We start from the raw sequence: 21,409 nt of genomic DNA on the forward strand, positions 1-21,409 counted from the left end.
TTCTCTTTCATATATCTCAGTATTGCCATTGGCATTCAATTTTTGGAAAGAAACTTTTTTACACGAGAAAATTACACTTTTTGGTGGACTCGTACATTTTTCTCGTGTTTCCCCACAGACTCGCTCCTAACAAACGCATCGTCGCACACGTGGCAACGAGCCTCGGGGATGCCAACGAGTGATTTAATAACATATTTCGTACGCCATATTTGTTTCTAGGGTTACGAAAACCAGTACTGGACAATTGTAAGCAAAGCGGTCAATGACGCATAAAAGAATAGTGAGTATTTTGTACGTTTAGGTCAATAATAGCTCGTTTTTGCCGAGTAGTGTGATGAAGATTGGAGCAACGAGTTGGGTGGTCGAAACTTGCATGTGCTCGTGAAAGTTGAGTTCGAAATCGATAAGGTTGCCGGGTTGTTTAGAATCGCATAAAAGTCAATATGGTCTAATACTCAAATAGAAACTGACACCGCAGAACTTAATCCTGCAAATGAAAGGTTACGTACTCGAACGTCGAGGTTAAGCACCCGCCTTCGCCTTCTAAATTCATTCAACAATACACTCAAAGAAATTGAGATACAATATTCCATAGCGTTGTACGCAACAGGTCTATGCTGTCCTACGTTACAAGCTTCCTCACTCGCCCCACATTTCAGGGCGATCGAACTTCAAATAAATAATTTCTAATATCATAACATAGTGATGTCGGCGCTGAAGAATGGCCTGATGTGACCTGTCGCCGATTCTTGTACTATTCGTGACTTTTTCACATGAGATCTGAATACAGGTCCTTTGACCGGGTCTTCGAAACTGACGATAGTTTGAAATAGCTACCAGACTTCCACCGGGTTCGATATGGTGCTAGGCATTTCAAATCTTAACATATATATTTCTCCATAGACCATAGCTTTATCTAGTCTGTTCTTCAACTCGTTCATACTGGAGCGCCAACAATGTAATCGGGGAGGCTGTTCCACATGTCGGTGATTCGAAGCGAGAAGAAATGTTGTCGCGTGGACAAGTTGCAGCGTAGTTTTTTTAGTTTATAGCTGTGGCCCCTGGTGTTGGTTCTTGTTTCAAATACTAATACTCCTTCAGGGACCTTGTATAAACCATGAGCATACTTGTATACTTCAATGAGGTCCCCACGCAGACGTCGATAACTGAGGCTTGGAAGCTTCATAATCTTTTATCTTTTTTCATAGGACTTGCCCTTCAAGCCTGGAATTATCCTTGTTGCACGTCTTTGAATGCTCCCTACTAAATTTACGTCCTTTTCAAGTGGAAGTTTTGTTTCAAGGTTTTTTTCAAGTCGAGTTTGGTCCGCATGGCGTTTGCAAACTCTAGCCTCTAGGTTCGGGCTCACAACAGCGACTAACAACTTTATCGTTTCTGCATCTTAGAACTCAAAGGAGCGTTTGAAAAGAAGTTTATTGGATTTATTAGCTTGCGTTTAAATATGCCTAGAGAATTTCAGCTCCTTGTCGACAAAAACTCCCAAATTTTTTTTCACGCTAATTTTTTCAATCATTAGGTACTCTCTCGTTGCAACGATGTCTTCTCATACTGTAATCTTGCTCTTTACTGTTCCAGGTTCTAAATAAATGAATCCGTTTCCATTATTCTTAAATAACTACTAATAATGAGGGTATCATATTCAAGTAATAATTTATCATGTACTCTAATTAACTATGGAGACTTCGATCAATAAACCTAAAATGACAGCAATCACTCGCAAGAATGCTGAGGTAAGGATAATGATAATAACATTGCAGGTTTGTCTATAGTTTATAGCTCGATAATCGTGCTTCGGAATCGGTCAATTGCCGATGTTGAGCGTTACATTCTTAGTGATTTTATTATACTTTTATCATAATTAAAACTTGTTCATTGCTTGTTAACGTAGATCACTATTATCACACCTAACAAATCAGAACGCTTCAATAGGTATTCATTATTTATTATACTTATCGTTAGTTTGATAATAAACTGGCTTCGGTTGTAAATAAATCTTTGGTTAGTTCGTCTTTTGATCTTTGGGCTGAGATGGCATGTATAAATAAGGGTTCTTGCTTCATTACATATTCTACCCGCTGTTTGAGTGTATTTATTCCATACAAATACGCAACTCAATAACGAACTTTACGCATCACTTCGCGTAAAGTGCTTTTTACAATTTTTTTACAATACTTTTGGCTGAATTACAGAAAAGAATATCTTCAGCCACGTTGCTACAATCCAGAGATTCAATTAATAACGGGTTTTTAATAAATTCTGATAATTCTTTTCAAGATTGTACAGTAAATGATTGTTCTTCTCACGCTGCTTAGTTTACGCTCCTTAATTCGTGATCGGTACTCAAGTTGTGCACATTCTGCTCATTTGTAACGCGCGTTATTACATAACAACAAAGTTCTACCACAGACCATACTTCCTCTCACTATACTCTGTCTTATGGTTATTTTATTTTATTTTAAATTAAATTGTAACTATTAATTAAAATTTAATATTATATTTTATTGCTATTTTATTAACTCAATTATGACGCGGTGGCCAGCGACATGAAGTAGGTAAATCAGACCCATTTACTACGAGCTGTGGTCTGCAGTGAGGCGGTGGTCTGCAGGGAGGCGGTGGTCTGCAGGGAGGCGGTGGTCTGCAGGGAGGCGGTGGTCTGCAGGGAGGCGGTGGTCTGCAGTGAGGCGGTGGTCTGCAGGGAGGCGGTGGTCTGCAGGGAGGCGGTGGTCTGCAGGGAGGCGGTGGTCTTCAGTGAGGCGGTGGTCTGCAGTGAGGCGGTGGTCTGCAGTGAGGCGGTGGTCTGCAGTGAGGCAGTGGTCTGCAGTGAGGGTAGTCTCTGCAGCGAGGCTGGTCTCTGCAGTGAGGCTGTGTTCTGCAGTGAGGCTGGTCTCTGCAGTGAGGCTGTGTTCTGCAGCGAGGCTGGTCTCTGCAGCGAGGCTGGTCTCTGCATGGTGGCCGTGGACTCGGCTGCAAGAGAAACAAATGAGCATCAACGAAGAGTTTCTGTTAAATTCAACCTTATCTGGATATCCTTATTTTTCATACTGCATGCCATTTTAACTTTGTGAGTAATTCACTAGAAAGTCATCAATTCATACAGCCACAAAATACAAGCTTCCTAACGAATCAAAAAAGTTCCACAACGCGCTGTATAACGAATCGTACGACGTATCAATACGTGAATACTACATCGTTATTCAAATAGCACACCAAAGTTGTCAAATGAAGCTCAAACAATTGATTTTCTTCTCAGGAGTCGAACCCAATTCTTCTCAAGCCTAATTTGAAGAAGTCAAAGGTTAAAGTTTTTTGGTCCATTCGCAACACTTTATTTTTGTTGCATACACCTAGAGAGATAGCGCCGCCATATTTTACACTATTCCTTCTCTAGAAGCTGCACCCCCTTTGATCATTTACTTCCTACAGATAGCTTTAGAACGTCAGGCGCACCAGCATTAAGAAAGTTTTTCTGTTCAGCGGAATCTTTATCAGAGCGAGATGGATGAGTAGGTCCTTGTATATCTCACTCATTAGGAAACATTGTCACCACCTTAGTGACCACCTCATCCATCTCACCAAAGACCGCTGTCTCCACCTTAGTGACCACCTCATCCATCTCACCAAAGACCGCTGTCTCCCCCTTAGTGTCCACCTCATCCATACTCACCAAGGACCGCTGTCTCCACCTTAGTGACCACCTCATCCATCTCACCAAGGACCGCTGTCTCCACTTAAGCAGTAATCGTCCCCCCAAGATATTGAGAGCACCTGCCATGCTTCCTGAGGTCAGCGGCATTAACGTAGGACTTGTCGCAGCGACCACATCGGTGCCGGCGTCGGGAGTGGAGCGGCTGGTGTTGACGGGCTCTGTGCTCCTGCAGTTTGCTTTTGCTCACGAAGCTGCCATTGCAAATCTCACAGCGGTACGGACGTTCACCTGATATGCAAGAATTTTTAAGAAATTGTATCATATTTTTATGAAAATAATCCCTAAACCTGCTCTATCATTAGTTCCTGTGTCAGTGCATAATAAATTCACACAAGAACATTTACAGAGAAAATGGAGAACATTCGAATATTTTTCTTTATTATTTGTGTTTTTATTATTTGTGTTTTGTTGTTTTCTTTGTTTGTGTTAATTTTCAATTCAATAATAAAGAAATCTGGACAATTTTCATCATTAAATGGACCTAAGCTTGTTCCTCAAACTGAATGAATAGTAATATCCCGCAAACAATAGCAATTCTGATATTTTCACCAGATACTGTTGCCGGTAATATCTGATTATTTAATTTGGAAAATTTATTTAAATGTGATTTAATTCTAGAGCCAATTAATCTAACTCTAACTTCGAATTTTCTGCCAAATTTTGACACAAACGGAACAATATCTCGTACAAATATAGTCTACAGGGATATTAATGACTAAATTGACCATATATTCTACATTTCTACCACTCATCATTAACCCCTGAAAAACTAATATCTCAAACACAGACGAAATATTAGCCCTTAATAACACTGGGAGCTTGCGGATTATCACTTCATGATTATGTTACAAAATAATTATCAGTAGTTGAGTAAGAATAATTTACAGTTACGGAACACAAAGTCTAAAGCGTCACTGGTAATGTGGTGTGCTTGAGGGTGTTTGTTGCGATAGGGTTCAGGAAACAATAGTATAATGATGGTCTCTAACTACCGTACAATATCACCAGCCATCTATTTATTTAATCAATTATTTTATATCTTTTAATAAAAAAACAATAACAAACAGAAAAGAATTTCAGTATGTATAGAGGAAGGAGACAAGGAAGAAAGAGACCAATGCAGGACCGAGGGACGAAAGTTGGCTGTTAAATAATATTGAGCTAATCCTTTAAATAATTTGTCTGCTTCATCCCAGTCTGGAAAAGTCACACATTAATTTGAAACGTGATATGCATAAGAAATGCACTCCATCAATATTCAAGTAATCTTGCTATACGTAACATATTGGTCAGTAATAATCATTTGAAACCATATCAAGTAGTGCACGTTTACTCCAGCAAATTACACTTCAGGGATTGGGAGGTTTACAAATATCTATTAGGAGGAAACTCCTGCTGCCTGGCACAGTGAATGGAACGCTCATGCAGTACAAGCTTCTCCTTCCTAGTGACAGACCTGTGTGTCTACGCTCATGCAGTACAAGCTTCTCCTTCCTAGTGACAGACCTGTGTGTCTACGCTCATGCAGTACAAGCTTCTCCTTCCTAGTGACAGACCTGTGTGTCTACGCTCATGCAGTACAAGCTTCTCCTTCCTAGTGACAGACCTGTGTGTCTACGCTCATGCAGTATTAGCTTCTCCTTCCTAGTGACAGACCTGTGTGTCTACGCTCATGCAGTATTAGCTTCTCCTTCCTAGTGAAAGTTTTGTGGCAGTGACAGCACACGTGGCGTTTGCTAGCAGAGGCGTGCACGCAGCGCTTGTGTGTTTCCAGCAATGCCGCTGACAGCAGCCCGCGCCCACACTCCTGTCAGCAGAAAGGATTGAAATTAAAAACTGATTCATTTATAAACTGATGTCAAATGACAACTTAGCAACTTTCACTGATGAAAACTGAGTAGCATGTACCACAGCAGATATTCATTGTTAGAAGTTATTACGTGACCAGTAGTTGAAAAATGAGCATTGGTGACAGTAGTTGAATCAGGTTTGATGAAAGCAGTCTACACAAGGAATTACATCCCAAAAAGCACAAAATTTTGGATTAATGATGAGGATTCATTGGTTAATTGAACTTAATTATAGAATAATTGATAATATAAATTTGATGCAGCATTTAGCACCTCGCAGGAGAAGGGCTTGGCCAGCTGGTGTATCCTGATCTTGTGGTTGGTCAAGTAGATGCGGCGGATGAATTTCTTTGGGCACACATCACACCTGACACAAAGATGATGAGCTCAAGTTATGGCTATTATGATACCAGCACACAAAGAAAGCAATTAGAAAAATATGAAAAGTGATCAAAATTACGGAAGTCTCAGTTAAAATTAACAAGTTTAGACACTGCCCAGGTGGTTCTGGCAGATGTGAGTTTCAAGTTCCAGGGTTGCCAGATGGCCTTTTGTCCGCAGCCAAAAAAGGCATTTAAATCAATATATACAAGTAGTTTATTTGTAGGTTCTGGTATAAGTTTCATTTTCTTTTGCACTTTTTAAAATTTAAAAAGGATATCCTGCTGTCATAAATTTTAGATGGCCAACGCAATTGAAAAAAATAAATGGTGGCTTTTAGACAGAAAAATAGAGCATCTGGCAACCCAGGGTACAGCCAGAGCCAGTAATAGGAATACCCCCTCCTAATCAACAAGATGACTAGTAAACTAGATTAAAATTTGGCATTAATAGCATAATAGGTACCGTAAAATGGGGTAACTTAGACTGCTTTTAGTTTTTAAACAAAAACCCCCAAAACTCAAAAACTATTTGACATAGAAAAATTTTGTCAATGGGCATTAAAGGCCTAATACTGAGGCTACGTAACACAATAGAAAGATAAAAAATTATGCATATCTAATAGGTTAAAAAATTAAAAATGTGACCCACAAAAAAGAGCTATTATTTAAAGCCTGTCATAGAACCCCCTCCAATTTTTGTATTTTTTGGTAAAATAACTCCAGGTTTTGGTGCATTGTAGTACAACTCTTCTAGTTACATATGCAAATGACAAATTTGAGGAAAGTGTCAAAGTTTGCAAATGGGGGGCGCCGCCCCAGAATAGGGGAACTTAGACCACCTAATGTCAGCCCTGACGGGGTAACATAGACCGGCTTGGAAATTAATTTAAAATTACCATATATAACATATTACATGTTTGATACACCTATTAATGACTTTTCTTTATGTTTCAGACTCTACCGAGTTTTATATATGGTAATTTTTGCTTAATTTCCAAGCCGGTCAATATTACCCCTTCACAGCTGACATTAGGTGGTCTAAGTTCCCGCATTCGGGGATGGTGCCCCCCATTTGCAAACTATGACACTTTCCTCAAATTTGTCATTTGCATATGTAACTAGTAGAGTTCTACTAAAATGCACCAAAACCTGGAGTTATTTTACCAAAAAATATAATTGATTTTACCACCCAGTCTAAGATACCCCAGGAGCTGGGGTAACAAAGACCATCATTTTTTTTTAAATTACATAAAAACTATGAGAGGCAGTAGCCAGTAATTTATGGTGAGTGAACCTAAAGTATAGACCTGTATTTTGCATTTTTCAATTTAAGTTTAATTTAGCTAGTAAAAAAATGGCATCATTTAAAAAAAAGTAGTCTAAGTTACCCCATTTTATAGTACTCTGTATTATTATCTAAATGCTAATAAGCAATTATTATTGACATATAATTTTAATGCCAACTAGCAATCAACCAGCTGAGCTGCAATCTGTATGCTATCTTCTATAACCTGACGTCCACCACACTTTTCAGTATGTCAGTAGGCATGAGCTCTACGACCAAACGCTGGTCACTATCTTGTTAAATGGCGACCAATCTGAATAAAGTTTCTGTCGCTAGTTTTGTATTGCACCGGGATTCAGTTCATTAAAACATCAGTTTACGTAGATAAAGTGCAATTTTATTTCAGTAAAGAACAATTTAATAAGAAAAGCAAGTCTGAAGTTCCAGAATCAGCGAAACAGACATTCATGATCATTACACTGCTTGATAAAGCTTCTGAAGCACAGCCACACGATATAGAAGTAGGGTACAAGATCTCTAGAGTCAGTAAAGCAGAGTGAGCTTAGGTGGGAACCTCACTTTAGGGTAGCGGTACACAACTGACTACACGACTCACAGCCACTCAAACCTAACCATTTTCCATCATGACCAATACAGTAAGGTTGGACTCAAATGTTATTGAGGTGATTACCTACTCCAGACGTGGCTGTACAATTATACCTCAGGTTTGTACAAAAATAAATGCACGTGAAATTAATAAAATGAACGCGGCTGACAGCAAACGACTTCCATGGTTCACACTTCCATTTGATAAGCTGACCTGTAATCTGGATGCTACCTTGCAATTGTCCTTCTCACCTGTAATGTTGTTACCGGAGGTTAAATTAGGCTACTGTGTAGCCCAACCTTCATGTCTTTCTTTACTAATTATCATATTTATTTAGTTCTCAATCCAACTCTATTTAAATTAAATTCAATATTTTTATTCTTCCAGTGTAGATGACTAAAGTACAATCTGCAGACTCAAAGTAAAGTATCATTCTTGAAGTATTTCTACTCAGCCTGGGCACTCAGTTGCACTGGTGAGTGGCATAGAAATTTATAGCATTTATTCATTGATAATTTAGGTTAAGTTGTCCTTGTTATTTTGCTAATTTCATTGATATTAATTTCTTGTGTTTCCTTGCATTTTACTTTGGTTGTATTCATCTCTGAATTAAAACAACCATTTCATTTGCAATCTTATTAAGTTTTGTGGTTATTTACTGTCCCATATTTTAATTCATTTTGCATTAGAACCAGTCTTTCATTTTCCTTCATTCAGAGTAGGGTTGTTGCCAGTTAGTTAGAAGCAGATAACAGGTTTATCTCACCTGCGGCGCGAGACATTTTAGACCCGGCAACAATGTGAATGCTATATTTCAGTTGTCCTGCTGACCTGCAATCAAATGCTAGCCTGCACTGAGCATGCTGACCTGTAAGGACCAGTTGCTTCCACATCTTCGTGTTGCTGGACCACATGTTTCTCAAGAGATGAACGCCGGACAAATTTTTTGCCACACTCCTCACACACGTGGCAGCTTGCACTTCTGGGACATCATGACACATCAAGTCTTTATTAGAGAGCCAACCTTGTAACTGCATTTCTACGAGATTCTTCATGATATCACAGAATTTTTGAGAATATACACTTCTCGATCAATTTAGTAAATCAGATGCTCAAACAGAGTAATTAACAATGAATAAAGTGGGAAATCTCCCCTATGAAAGGTAAAAATTTTAACTTTACCAGCACTACTAAGTCTTAATATTTTGCAGATGAGTGTCCAAATTATGTGGCTCGGTTACAACTAGCCATATTCTTACACTACCCATGGTACATTTACACTACCACCCTACATTTACACCATGTTTGTTAAACAAGCACGTTTCTGGGACATAAAACCAGGATAATGTGTACCGTATATAATAGTGCAAGCATATCACACAAAGAAAACAATGATCAAACAGATTGCTAGCACACTCCCACAATTGTAGACAATAAGCCTTTTTTGCTTGCCACTTTTTTAGTGTCCATTAGATGGGAACAGTAGCACAGACCCAAAATGGGGATCTTAGTATAACTACAATAATTGGTATAGGTAACTAACTAAGCAAATTATTTATCTCAGGAATACCTGTGCTGGGTCTTCATGTGCAGGAACAAAGCAGGCCTCTGGAGGAAGTATGAGGCGCACACGCCACAGCAATAGGGGCCAGGACTGCACTTGGACAAGTGGTAGGTCATCCGACGCACAGACCTAAACTCCACGCCACACGTGCCACATATGAACTTCTTCAGCTGCTCCAACTTACTTCGATCCCAAATAAGATTCTAATGATACAATATAATTTGTAGACAACTTCAGACTATTATTTTGAGTCAGAAATAACATAAGTGGAAATAAAGCAATTACAAACTATGAGGTATATACTCAAACATTCCAAGCATTAATGTGAGAAAAAGAACAAGTAAGCTCACCTTAGAGCAAGATTTCTCATTGTCCTCAAGTGACTTGCAAGTGTGCTTTGAAAAACGTTCAATGTTCATGAATGCACAGTAGCAAATCTTGCACCCAAAGAATGGGAGGTTAGTTGAAGAAGTGGAGCCATTTCCCTCTGCGTTGCCTTCATTCCAATTTTGTCTGCATAACTCTTTTACTCGCTCTTCATAAGGTACCAGTTTGTGCAATAATACATTTTCTTGTGCTTGATCAATCTCAGTTCTGGCATTCCCATCATCATTACAATTATTCAAATGAGACACAGAAGCCTTGGTTTTAGCAGCCATTTGAGCCAAATTATCCAACACTTCACTAGATGAGCTGTCATTTGAACTTGACACATCCGTCTGAGCAGACATGTTCCAGTTTGCTGTTGATATTTCACTTGATTGCACATTAGCTTTGTCAGGAATAATCCTTGGCTCTGAAAGAGCCCTGCCATTGATAAATATAGGTTGCTGAGAGTGAGCAAACTTTTGGCTATTATTTTCTTTTCTTGACAAAGTTGATGTTCTGGTAAAATCACCTGCCCCAGAACCACAAAACCCAATATCTGGTTGAGGATTCTTCATGGATGCAGAAAAATTAATGGGAGATAATGTAGGAACCGAGGTAATATTCTGAGCATAGGGCAAGGCATGCTTCAGACAATTGTCATCTGTTTGAGCTCGCATCAACACATTTAGATTAGATTGAGAATGAGATGGGGATGAAGATTCAGGAGTTGCATGTTTGGAAGCAACAGCACTGCAAGAAATGGGAGGACATAATGAAGAGGGTTGCACCATAGTTGGAAATGTTGATGAAGAACAAGCAAGAACTTCCAGATTCTGTACAGTTGTATCCAGTTTTAATTTTTTTGTGGGAGTGGAAAGCTTTTCAACCATTAACACAGAAGGAAATTTTTGTGGTAATGAAGGAAAAGAATTTATCTGACATGTAGGGACAGTTGTAGTTGAATGATGCAAGATAAACTTGGCTGCAGCTTCAGCATGTTTGATGGATATTGGATCATGAGACTTATTCACTTCATGGCGTTCTGCAGGTCTAGATTTTTGACAGCTATATTCTGAAAATACTTCAGAAATATTCATCCCACTTGACTTCAAGTCATTTTTTGTGTTAAAATCCGAAATTGATTCAGAATTAACAGCACCATTCTCATAGGTGCAAATCTTACGCAGGGATTCCAGCTCAACCTAGAGTGAGATATAAAATGATAAGCATTTTGGGTAAAACAAAATCACTGAAAAATGCAACCAGATAAGTTGACTACCTATCACTAACCCAAGACAAGACATCTCAATAATAACAATGTGGCATCTACAGAAGATCTAAAGGACCCCAAAAGATTCAATAATCAAGATTATTACATGAAAATTATCCTTTTATAATATGCAGAACTAAATAACTACATTGCATCATCACTTATCTATAAAATCTCCTTAAGATCTGAACCCACCTTCAAGTCATCGATGAGGTCACTGAGATATTGCACAAAATTCCCTTGGTTCTTCTCCTCCGCTGGGAAAGAATAATGCAGACTGGCATGAACCACGCACCCAACCTCTTTTACCTGAAACATAGGTAATGAAATACCTTACTTGTCATATCATGTATAGTCCCTGACTCTAAAAAAAACCATGGCAACAGGGGGTAGAAAAAAACTAGGCCCCCCAACTTGTTTGATAGACATTCCAGACCTATTATAATGCAATGAAAAAAAAGCGACTACTAGATATTTCCTTCACATCAAAAATAAACTTTGCATTTTTTGCACATTAGTGGATGCTTGGATGCTTTTTGTTCATTTTTGTTGCATTATTGCTAGAGAAATAAACTGTACAGAGATATTTTTCTGACTATATTATGTTAGCTCAACCTAAACTGCAACTTTAACATCAATTTCTACTTTGCTGTTAATTTAAATTGCATGCTGCATTTTCTCAAAATGAAATATAAATAAAAATAACCCACATTAGTCTTAAAAAAATTTGTATTTCAATTATATTAAGGAGAAGTGTGTTTTTTGAGACTAAATTCATGTTTGATGTTATATTGGGCATAAAAATCAACTCAAAAGTCCATAAACCTACTTCTAAGAACATTACTCATTAGTACAAGCCTACATTCAAATTTGTGAAATGAAGGGATATTATTCTTAAAGGCGAAATTCATGTGTATTTCTTTAGCACACTGGCTTTTTAAGTACATGTGATGTGGGTTTTTTAATTTCAAATAATTAAGCTTCCTAACTAGGAACTAGTAGCATTACAAGCATGGCAATTTAGTATATACCGGTACTGTCAATTGGGGTGACTTAAGCCACTGGGGGTGACTTCCGCCACACCTAAAACAGAAACAAATGGCAGCAAAACAAAATAATAAATGTTGGCCAAAGTGACTGGGGTGACTTTGACCAATGTTTATTATTTTGTTTTGCTGCCATTTGTTTCTGTTTTAGGTGTGACCAAAGTCACCCCCGGTGGCAAAAGTCACACCAGTTGATGGTACACTATTATTACTTCTGAGGTTTGGTACAAATTCCGCAGTGCCAAGTGCAATTCTAATTCTCCAAAACTCTCCACTCTGAGACTACATTCTCTAGTCTGAGTTTCTGAGACTATACATCTGTACATACATGATGGCATTCTAAATGAGCATGTACCTATGTATTTGAGGAGCAAGGTGGCCAAAAATAGGAGCATGCTCACAGCCTCGCTCTAATAGGAGCAGGATGGTTGCGTGCTCCAATACAAGCAGGCTGGCAGCAGCAGCAGCAGCATTCTTGTCCTGCTCCTATTGTAGAGGGACTAGCTTGCTGCCAGCCTGCTTGTATTGGAGCGCGCGGCACGGCGGCCATCCCACTCTCCCTCCTGCTCAGCAAGTGAGTAGCACTGGAGCGCTCTGGCCTTCCTGCAGTGATCCTGGTGCATCTAAATGACCAACCGTTTCCTAGAATTCCAACATGTAATAATACACATATACAGGATGGAATTCTAAAATTGACGGTTCATATATTATTCCTGATACACTTAGACCACTTTTTCAATTCAACGGTATTTGAGAAAAAAAAACTTCTTAAAGGCCTAAAACACGTATGGGTATGCTAAGTTTCTATAAAGTAGTAATCACTTCAAAGTTGCGTCCCTGCAGCTTTCATTCAACAATTAAAATTATAAAAAGTATTAGTTAGTTAAAGATATGTCTCTTAAGTTGACTGCAATGAACTAAACTTCCTTAAGTAATTACAATTTACAACTACCGTGATTATGCTGCCAAGAAGACTTCTCCATGATGCACACTAAACACGTGATTTAGAGCGAGACCACATACCATGAAACCACAACAATAGACGGCATGCAACTGACGATCGCAGCCTGGTGCATAACATTCATATACGTACTCAATGCAAGATGATTAATTATGATATTTCTGATAGCGGTTTGAAATGTTTTCAAAAGCCTAAAACTTAAACAAATTATTTCGTTACTTTGACATGGTTGATTTCAAAAGAAATACCATATTCTTATGCAAATTTATGAAAAGTTTTTAAAATAAATCAAAAGATGTTCATTTATATCTATAGGTGGGATTAAACAATTACGATTCGATTCATTATCCTTTAAATAAGAATCTTTGCATTGAAACTTTTGGATGATGTTTCTACTGCAATATATGTACAGTGGTATCATGAGTCAAAGCCATCAACCGATTTTTGGATGGCCGCTAATATGTCGCATTGTTCTACCTATTATGGTCAATAGAACCTAAATAAACTTTGTTCATCAAAAGGATGAAAAGCTTATATCAAGCTTACATGTTAGCACAATAAATTTTCAGGTCTTCTCCAGTCATGGGACTTAAATTCATACTACTAGGTGATTTTGAATTTCTGAACTGCGTTTAATTAAGCAACTTGTAAAATTGTAAATTTCAAATAGGTACCATACCAACTTTTTCTGAAAGCATCATGTCTGTAAAATTCTAATAGGGATCATTAATTTTTGTATCATATTTCTGAAAATCAAGTATGGCATTTCTTTTAAATTAAAACCATTCTTTTACATCAAAAACATTTCTTTTCTTACAGCTTCTATGATGATTGATGATCTATGATGATTGTCATTTAATTTAGGATGTATTGATGACAATTTTACCTTTGTTCTTTCAATGTTTATTTCTACCCGCAGCAGCGCGCAGCTGTAGAAATATGTGCCAAGACCATTCTAACCAACCCATGTTCCGCTGCCAATGTGTTGCTTTGATCTGCCACGGACTGGTATATATAACCAGCCTCAGCAAATGATGAGCATTTTGTACAAGTGTTGGTCCTATAAATTGTGCAACAGTTTTAAATATGGTTACTTTTATTATAACCTATCAATAATTTTTACATCATATTTATCTATCTATAATATTGGTTATCTGTAATTTGTTCATGTATCATATTACGAATTTACAATACTCGTACACGAATTTAAAATACTCGTACACGAATTTAAAATACTCGTACACGAATTTCTAAGACAGAAATCATAATGCATTGATTGCCCCCCTTCTAAACAACGGGCATTTTCTGAAAGACACGATACGTTTGAAAATTTGCAATGGGAGACAAAATCATTCAGGATTTGAAGTGAAGTTTTTAGGATGAATTTGACATAATAGGGGGAAAAAAAATATTTGTATTTAGAAGAGTATCAATAGGTGTTTAAATTTTGAAACAATTTTCCATCATTTAAATGACTCAGTGTGGAATGTGGATCAAATCTTTTTATTGTGAAATCAAACTTCACAACACCAAAACAAGGTGTCTGAAACCGTCTTGTCTAATGTCAACATGGCAACACAATGTTGCCATACGCCGTGAAAGATTAGCAGTTTATCCCATCATTCTATATGGATTCGAGAACTTTGTTGGTATTGGTGAAATTGTGAGAATTTTCTGCAAAAGTTGATGTAATTTTTTTTTATCTTGGAACATATTAATTACAAAAATTTGTTGATACGGATACACGACTAGTGTATGTATTGGAGGGAGGAGTCGACGACTTTTTATTGGTTTTCGAACCACACGCAAGATAAAGGAAGCGCGGCTGTCCGGGTTTCCGCAGTTTCTGACAAGCTCAGTGTAATGAGTATCAATTTTCACTTTGGTGGAAGGTGTAAGGTGGTAACTGGTAAGTTTTTTGATAGATTATCTTTTGTTAACATGATAATATATTACCGATACAGATTCCATACTGCATATATATGTACACTAAATTGACTAATTGCACAGTACAGAATATGAAAAAATTTTTGTACATTATAAATTTCATGCAAAAAATCGGTCCTAATTCAGAATTCTTAAAACTAAATAAGATGTAAAAATAGTTATTTCCATTCAGTAGTCAAAAACTTAAGAAAACAATTTCAACCATTCAAAATATCCATGCAGAATTGCAAATTTTTAGTTTCAATTCAATTGGGCACTTTTTACAATTCAATTGGACACAGGATACTTCTTACAGTAGTCTTAGGTAGAAGCCATTTAGATATTTTATACTACCGTGCACAAAGTGGGTGAATATCAAAAGATTTTTGACAACGCATCTGCAGCAAAATCTATGCCTTCTGAACATCTTGCCAAATGCCAACACATTTGGATTGGAATTATTGCATATGAGAAATAACTATCAAATTACTGGAAATCTGAAGGACCGCAAGCGCACACAGTAAGGGTTCCGGTACCCCGGAAGGATCAGGATGCAGTGAAGCTTGTCCGGAAATCAGTTGCGATGTGTGTAAATGTTGCAGTATGTGGATAGTAAGCCTAAGTAAGGGATATACTATCAAATTTCCTTGCAGCACTTTCTTATTAAAAATTACTCAGTGACGGATCTTGAAAGTGGCTGGTGATGCTTTGGGTAAAAAACCATATCTTGGCAATGCTGCTTGCACCCTGGATTTTATAGATGCACGAAGTGAGGACTGAAAAGTAAAGTTTTGGAGAATTTGTGGCACTTCTGAGTTCTGAACATGAAAAATTAATTCATGGATGAAGAAGTATATTTTAGATATACATACCACTGAGCAGAGACTCAGAGAGTGGATGAATATTGCAAGATCTTTGGCGTCGCATCAGTAGCAAAATTTACGCCTTCAGAAGATCTTGCCGACACATTTAGACAGGGTTGGCAATGATTAAATCAAAATGATTAAATCATGTGATTAAATCACTTGATTTTTTTATGAAAAATCATGATTTTTTTTATTTTTTCATATATTTAAATATATTGAGTGGCAGTCTGTAATTTATATTGAGGTATTGTTATTCATGGTTTAGTATAAATGTGCTATGAATGACAAATTGGTATATAGACTTGTTGCCTTTAGTGTGTATTAGGTTCCAATAAATTGAATGTTTTTGGTACAGAGGCATCAAGTGTGCAATACATTGTATGTTGCTAGCAGCTTAGATAATTCTTATAAGGCTATAAGTAGTCTTTAACTATTTGACTATTTGTTATATATTATTACAATATACATACAATTTAAATGTGTTAGCTAGCTTATACAGGGTGGGGCAGAACTGATTGAACAGTTTTGGGGCAAAATAAAAGAGTAATGGAGGTACATAAAGAAGAAAGTTTATTTTCCTCAAGATTAGCATAACATACCATTTAAAATACTTATGTTTTGAAAACAATATCAGGAAAATGGGGTTTGTTAGCTGCATCACACTGTTGGAGTAATTCTCGGAAGTTTTCTATAGCACGTTCACACATATGGCGAGGTATGGCCATAACCTCTGCTGCAATAATCCATTCCCTTAGCTGTGGTAGGGTGTGAGGGTGACTTCTGAACACCCTTTCCTTTAGATGTCCCCAAAGAAAGAAATCGCAAATGCTCAAAATCCTCAAATCAGGTGACCTTGCAGGCCACTGCAAATCACCCCTAAGAGACACCAGACCTCCGGGAAACATGCGTTTCAAAACATTGAGTGACATTCGGGCTGTGTGAGCTGTAGCCCCATCCTGATGGAATCATATGTCTCCCAATGCTTAATTTTCAACACTGTTTTCCATCATAGGCTGCAAGAAATTTTGAAACATTGCAGCATAGCAATCGGAATTTACTGTCACGGTTACTCCCTCCTCCGAGAATGACTCCAACAGTGTGTTGCAGCTAATTAACAGCCCCCATCTTCCAGATATTGTTTTCAAAACATAAGTATTCTAAATGGTATGTTATGCTAACCTCTAGGAAAATAAACTTTCTTCTTTATGTACCTCCATTACTCTTTTATTTTACCTCAAAACTGCTCAATCTGTTCTCCCCCACTCTGTATATTGAGAGATTGAGATTGTATTGACCTTTTAGGCAATTAGAAAGATTTTCCACCCTAATACGAGTATTCTAATTAAAATATTTAATTTCAATCTTGTGAATTTAAAACTAGAAGCAAAACAATTACAATTATAAGACTATATATAAAATAATTAAATGGTAAAATGCTGTGAATGGATATAAAATATTTGCATTGTGCACATGTCTAATTCAAACAGTATTAGATTTTCTCATACCTTAAAAGTCTCGTTTCAAGTCGTATGAAGTTAGTTTGGTTATCATTCAGTTTATGTTCAATATTGGTTTATTGGTCTGAATTAAATGGGAACAGTGCAGTCAGTCACTACTAGTCGGTGTGTATAGAAATTAGAGTCTGGTAGATTTATAGGACATAAAACTAGTAGATCTATTGATAGTGCTGTGCACTGTGCTATCAGCTACAGTCTCTACTAGCCGGTGTGTATAGAGGGTAGAGTCTGGCATATTTATAGGACATAAAACTAGTAGATCTATTGATTGTGCTGTGCACTGTGCTATCAGCTACATATCTGTTATGTGACTCTTCAATGTTTGGAAGATCTGCTTTCCAGAAGTGTTTTTGTATATTGAAGCCATTTAAATGATCAATATTTAGCTCATTACCTTGCTCCATACAAACTTTACAAAGCTAATGAATAGACTTACCAATAATTGGTAAACACCACCTCGGCCTCGTGGCCATTATTGAATGCAATAAGTGCCCCTTTTAACATCCATTATGATCCATATACTGTTATTGTTAGTAGGCTAATTGCAACATAAAAAATAACACTTCAAAAAGACAAAAAAGTTGAAAAAATAAAAAAAATCATTAATTTTTTATTTTTATTTTTTTTTTTTAAATCAAAAAAATCACCAAACCTGCATTTAGATTGAAATTCTTGCATTTAATATATTTGTCAGTCTTCGACCAACTATTTAAAAGAAAGTAAGGTTTCCGATATGTTGGATGGATCAGGATGCAGTGAAGCTTGTCTGGAAATCAGTTGCAATGAGTTCCCGCCAAAAAAAATGTAAACATCAAGCTTACGATTAAGTAGTTGCGGTCACATTTACACATTAGAGCGGTCAGACTTCATCACATGTTCAGTTGACACTTGCTGTACAATCGGACTGTTTTTAGGGTAATATTAGTTATTTGGGGTAACATGTGCATGCAACCTTGTAAATAAGTTAGTGGCTTGTAATAGTTTTTCATTACTCAGCATAAATGGCTTTTCATTAAAAATTACCCGGCAACGCATCTTAAAATTACCCGGCAATGCTTAGTTAGGGCTTAAAAACCCATATATTGGCGACGCTGCATCCACCCTCTGCGCCCTGGTAGTGGTATACATATACTGTATAATTCATACCTAATTAAATAAGTTAAATCAAGCATCAACTTTTTACTTCACATTACCTTAATAATGAAGAGCTCAAATGCTTTGAAAGTTGCATAATATTTAGAATTTGTTGAGGACATTGTAAAGTAGTTTTTTTAAGCTCATAGGTCTTGGACCTAATGGTAATGTTCTTCCACCACCCTCAGCCTCAGGCTGTCAGGCACCCTGTGACCCTGAATCCCTGATTGATATTTGATGACAGCATTGACTGGTTCAAGGTGAAGAAGTCATGCACTCATGCACATGTGCAGAGTCGCAGACCACTTTTAGTTGTGAGTTGTAACACCTGGCATAATGACAAACCAGAGATTTTTTAGAATAAGTTAATTTCTAATTTCCTTAAGATTTAAAACAATTTCTTATGTATGATAATGCTGGTATCTAGGATACTTTGCTGGTCTACTTATAAGACTCAAAAATGAACTTGAAGGAGAGTCTAAAAAACTCTCTGCTTTGCCACTATGTATGTCAGAAGTCTCTCATGACGTGAAGCGATGATAGCCTGGTTACCTGGTAGGCAGATTGTCATTAATGATTAAGATCCAGTGCTCTTCAGTCTTTACTAGCTATAACTATAAGGTAGTTAGACGACCAGTTTGTGCGAGATAAGTGGCACTGTGGCAGTAGCTTGCAGTCCCACACTATGGAGTGCAGCTCTGTGAGCTCACTACTCTTACTCCAGCTCATGAAATTATGGAACCGTCTGTTTCTCGGGAGCACAGCCGTAGCCGTGGCCCGTGGGTCATGAAATTGACTCGTAAACAGGCCCTGGGCCCAACGCCAACCATCAGCATTCAGCACCTGGCTGCGTTACGCTCGGGAAGGTATATGAATCGCACTGTGGACTTGGGCTATGCTGATTGCTGACCTCTAGCTATCTCTGCAACAATGCAACATTTGGAGGAGCCGTCGAGCCTCGGTCGAGGTACGATGTACGGACTCAAACAAGGACCTGGACCAAATGGGATGCATGCCAGAGGCCAGCATTGCCCAAGACCAGCATATCTTTCATCCTTTCCGTGCATAAGCCTGCTAAAGGGCAGCGTAGACTAAGGGATTATATGTTATAAGCCAATAGTACAAATCCCCTTCATGGAAATTAACCAGTGAGCTAATGAGAAGTAAGCCACCAATACAATCGCTCTCGGCTCTACGCCGTATTGAAAACCTTCCAACAGCTCTATCCCATGCCGTCTAACCTAATCACGATTTTCGGTAAGAAACTCCCTGTCCCTACGCCATACCGCTGTTGATACACAGCCGCACTCCACCTCCAGCCCTTTTGTTCATAGTGGCAAACCAGAGATTTTTTAGAATCGGTTCATTTTTTATTTCCTCATTTACTCAAGATTTGAACCAATTTCTTATGTATGATGATGCTGGTAGCCTGGTATCCATGATACTTTACTGGTCTACTTATAGGACTCAAAAACAAACTTGAGGGAGAGTCTAAAAAACTCTCTGCTTTGCCACTATGCTTCCGTTCGTCGCAGCTGTTTTCCCCCGGCATAACTCTACCTCCATGCATACCCCGTCTCCCCGCCTTTTTTCACTGACTGCCAGACAGCTTTTCTTAGTTTCTGCTCACTTGACTGCATTACGCTATGAAAAGAGGATCTATAGGAGTTGTAAACTAACCTAACTTAACCTAACCTGATTCGGATAAGCATCAAAGGTCTGCGAGAAAAGCCTTCAGTTAGTCATGCGATAATGGTGGAGTCATGCTGGGGGATACCTAGTAAGGCAGGGAAACCATGACGCGGGGTTAACGTCTTGCGGATCAAGTAAGGTGATGACGCATTACCGTTTGGTACAGTTCACATTTGCGACAATGCAGTGTGATCAGCGGACACTTGTGATAACAGCATGTGTAAGAAGTGATGGTATGGGTTATAAAGCATTGGAGAACAACGTATTGACAGTTAACTATTTGGAGTAGCAGCTTGTGTGCTGAAGCAGTGTTGGTTTAAAGTTCGTGTGGTGAGATAGGTCAATTGACTACAGCTGCTTAGGTGCCAGGATGACAATATCTATAACATTTAGATGGTTGATGTTGGCTCCAGGGCTGATTTGAGCGTTAATTTGCTGGTCTACGGCTGCGCACCCGACCAAATGGTGGTGGTGGTCGCGGGTTGTAGGTGAAAAAGAAGTCGCACGTTGACCGCTTGTAACACCTGGACTCAGCAATAGTTATTTAGTTGAAGTCTTCAGCGTGTTTCTCTTAATTTCATTTTCTTCTTTGCTGGCATGAGCTCTCCTTGTTATCAACAATTCTCTTGTTTAGGGCAAATCACAGTTTAATCCAGTGCATTTTACCAGCTACATAGTAGATAATCGACCGGTTTGCATGAGGTATGTGGTGGTTGCTCTCATTATGTGGTGCTGAACTCTTCTGGGGTAGTTTCCTCCACCAAGGAGCACACGCACAGATGTGAGAGGGACTCCCAGGGCATGCACACTTGATATCATCACCTGTCTCTCATGATCATATAGTGTACACGAAAGGAGGAAGTGTTCAATTGACTCTTCAACCCCACAGTGCAGGCACATGGGAGTGTCAGCCATGCCAAATCGATGAAGATAAGAACGAACCCCAACGTGGCCAAGACGAAGGCGGGTTAAAACCACTGCTGCACGACGAGAACGGCAAGCAACCCATGGGACAGGAGACATCCCGGACCGAATGGAAGCTAGATGGTGGCCCCTTCCATCAGTAGATACTGTAGTAACCCAATTCAGTTCCCAAAAACAAAGAAATTGTGACCGAAGACCAGCAAGAGCATCTGAGCAAGGTAAAGGAAACAAGGCAGAGTGGTCAAGGTGATGTCCCAGTTTGGCAACTGCATCAGCACGCTCATT

At 38.3% G+C, this 21,409-nt stretch overlaps 1 protein-coding gene across 4 annotated transcripts; it reads right to left on the reverse strand.

Moving 5' to 3' along the window:
• Positions 1–1,775: 1,775 nt before the first annotated feature.
• Positions 1,776–18,854, reverse strand: LOC108682603 (zinc finger protein 565). 4 transcript variants are annotated; one of them, XM_047885285.1, is made up of 10 exons: positions 18,568–18,854; positions 11,254–11,367; positions 9,770–10,990; positions 9,426–9,622; positions 8,724–8,837; positions 5,854–5,947; positions 5,425–5,537; positions 5,337–5,374; positions 3,790–3,958; positions 1,776–2,988 (listed from the first exon to the last, which is right to left on the reverse strand). In XM_047885285.1, exons 1-10 carry the CDS (start codon positions 18,628–18,630, stop codon positions 2,592–2,594), a joined length of 2,520 nt encoding a protein of 839 aa, XP_047741241.1. In that variant the 5' UTR covers positions 18,631–18,854; the 3' UTR covers positions 1,776–2,591. The 4 variants fall into 4 exon arrangements, with proteins under 4 accessions (XP_047741241.1, XP_018027291.1, XP_047741244.1 ...); XM_018171802.2 differs by lacking the exon at positions 5,337–5,374 and having other exon boundaries at positions 5,387–5,537; XM_047885288.1 differs by lacking the exons at positions 11,254–11,367; positions 18,568–18,854 and having other exon boundaries at positions 9,426–9,509; positions 9,770–9,858.
• Positions 18,855–21,409: the final 2,555 nt, after the last annotated feature.

The sequence above is a fragment of the Hyalella azteca genome, unplaced genomic scaffold, assembly GCF_000764305.2.
Source record: "Hyalella azteca isolate HAZT.00-mixed unplaced genomic scaffold, Hazt_2.0.2 contig17489, whole genome shotgun sequence".
Lineage (NCBI taxonomy): Eukaryota > Metazoa > Arthropoda > Malacostraca > Amphipoda > Hyalellidae > Hyalella > Hyalella azteca.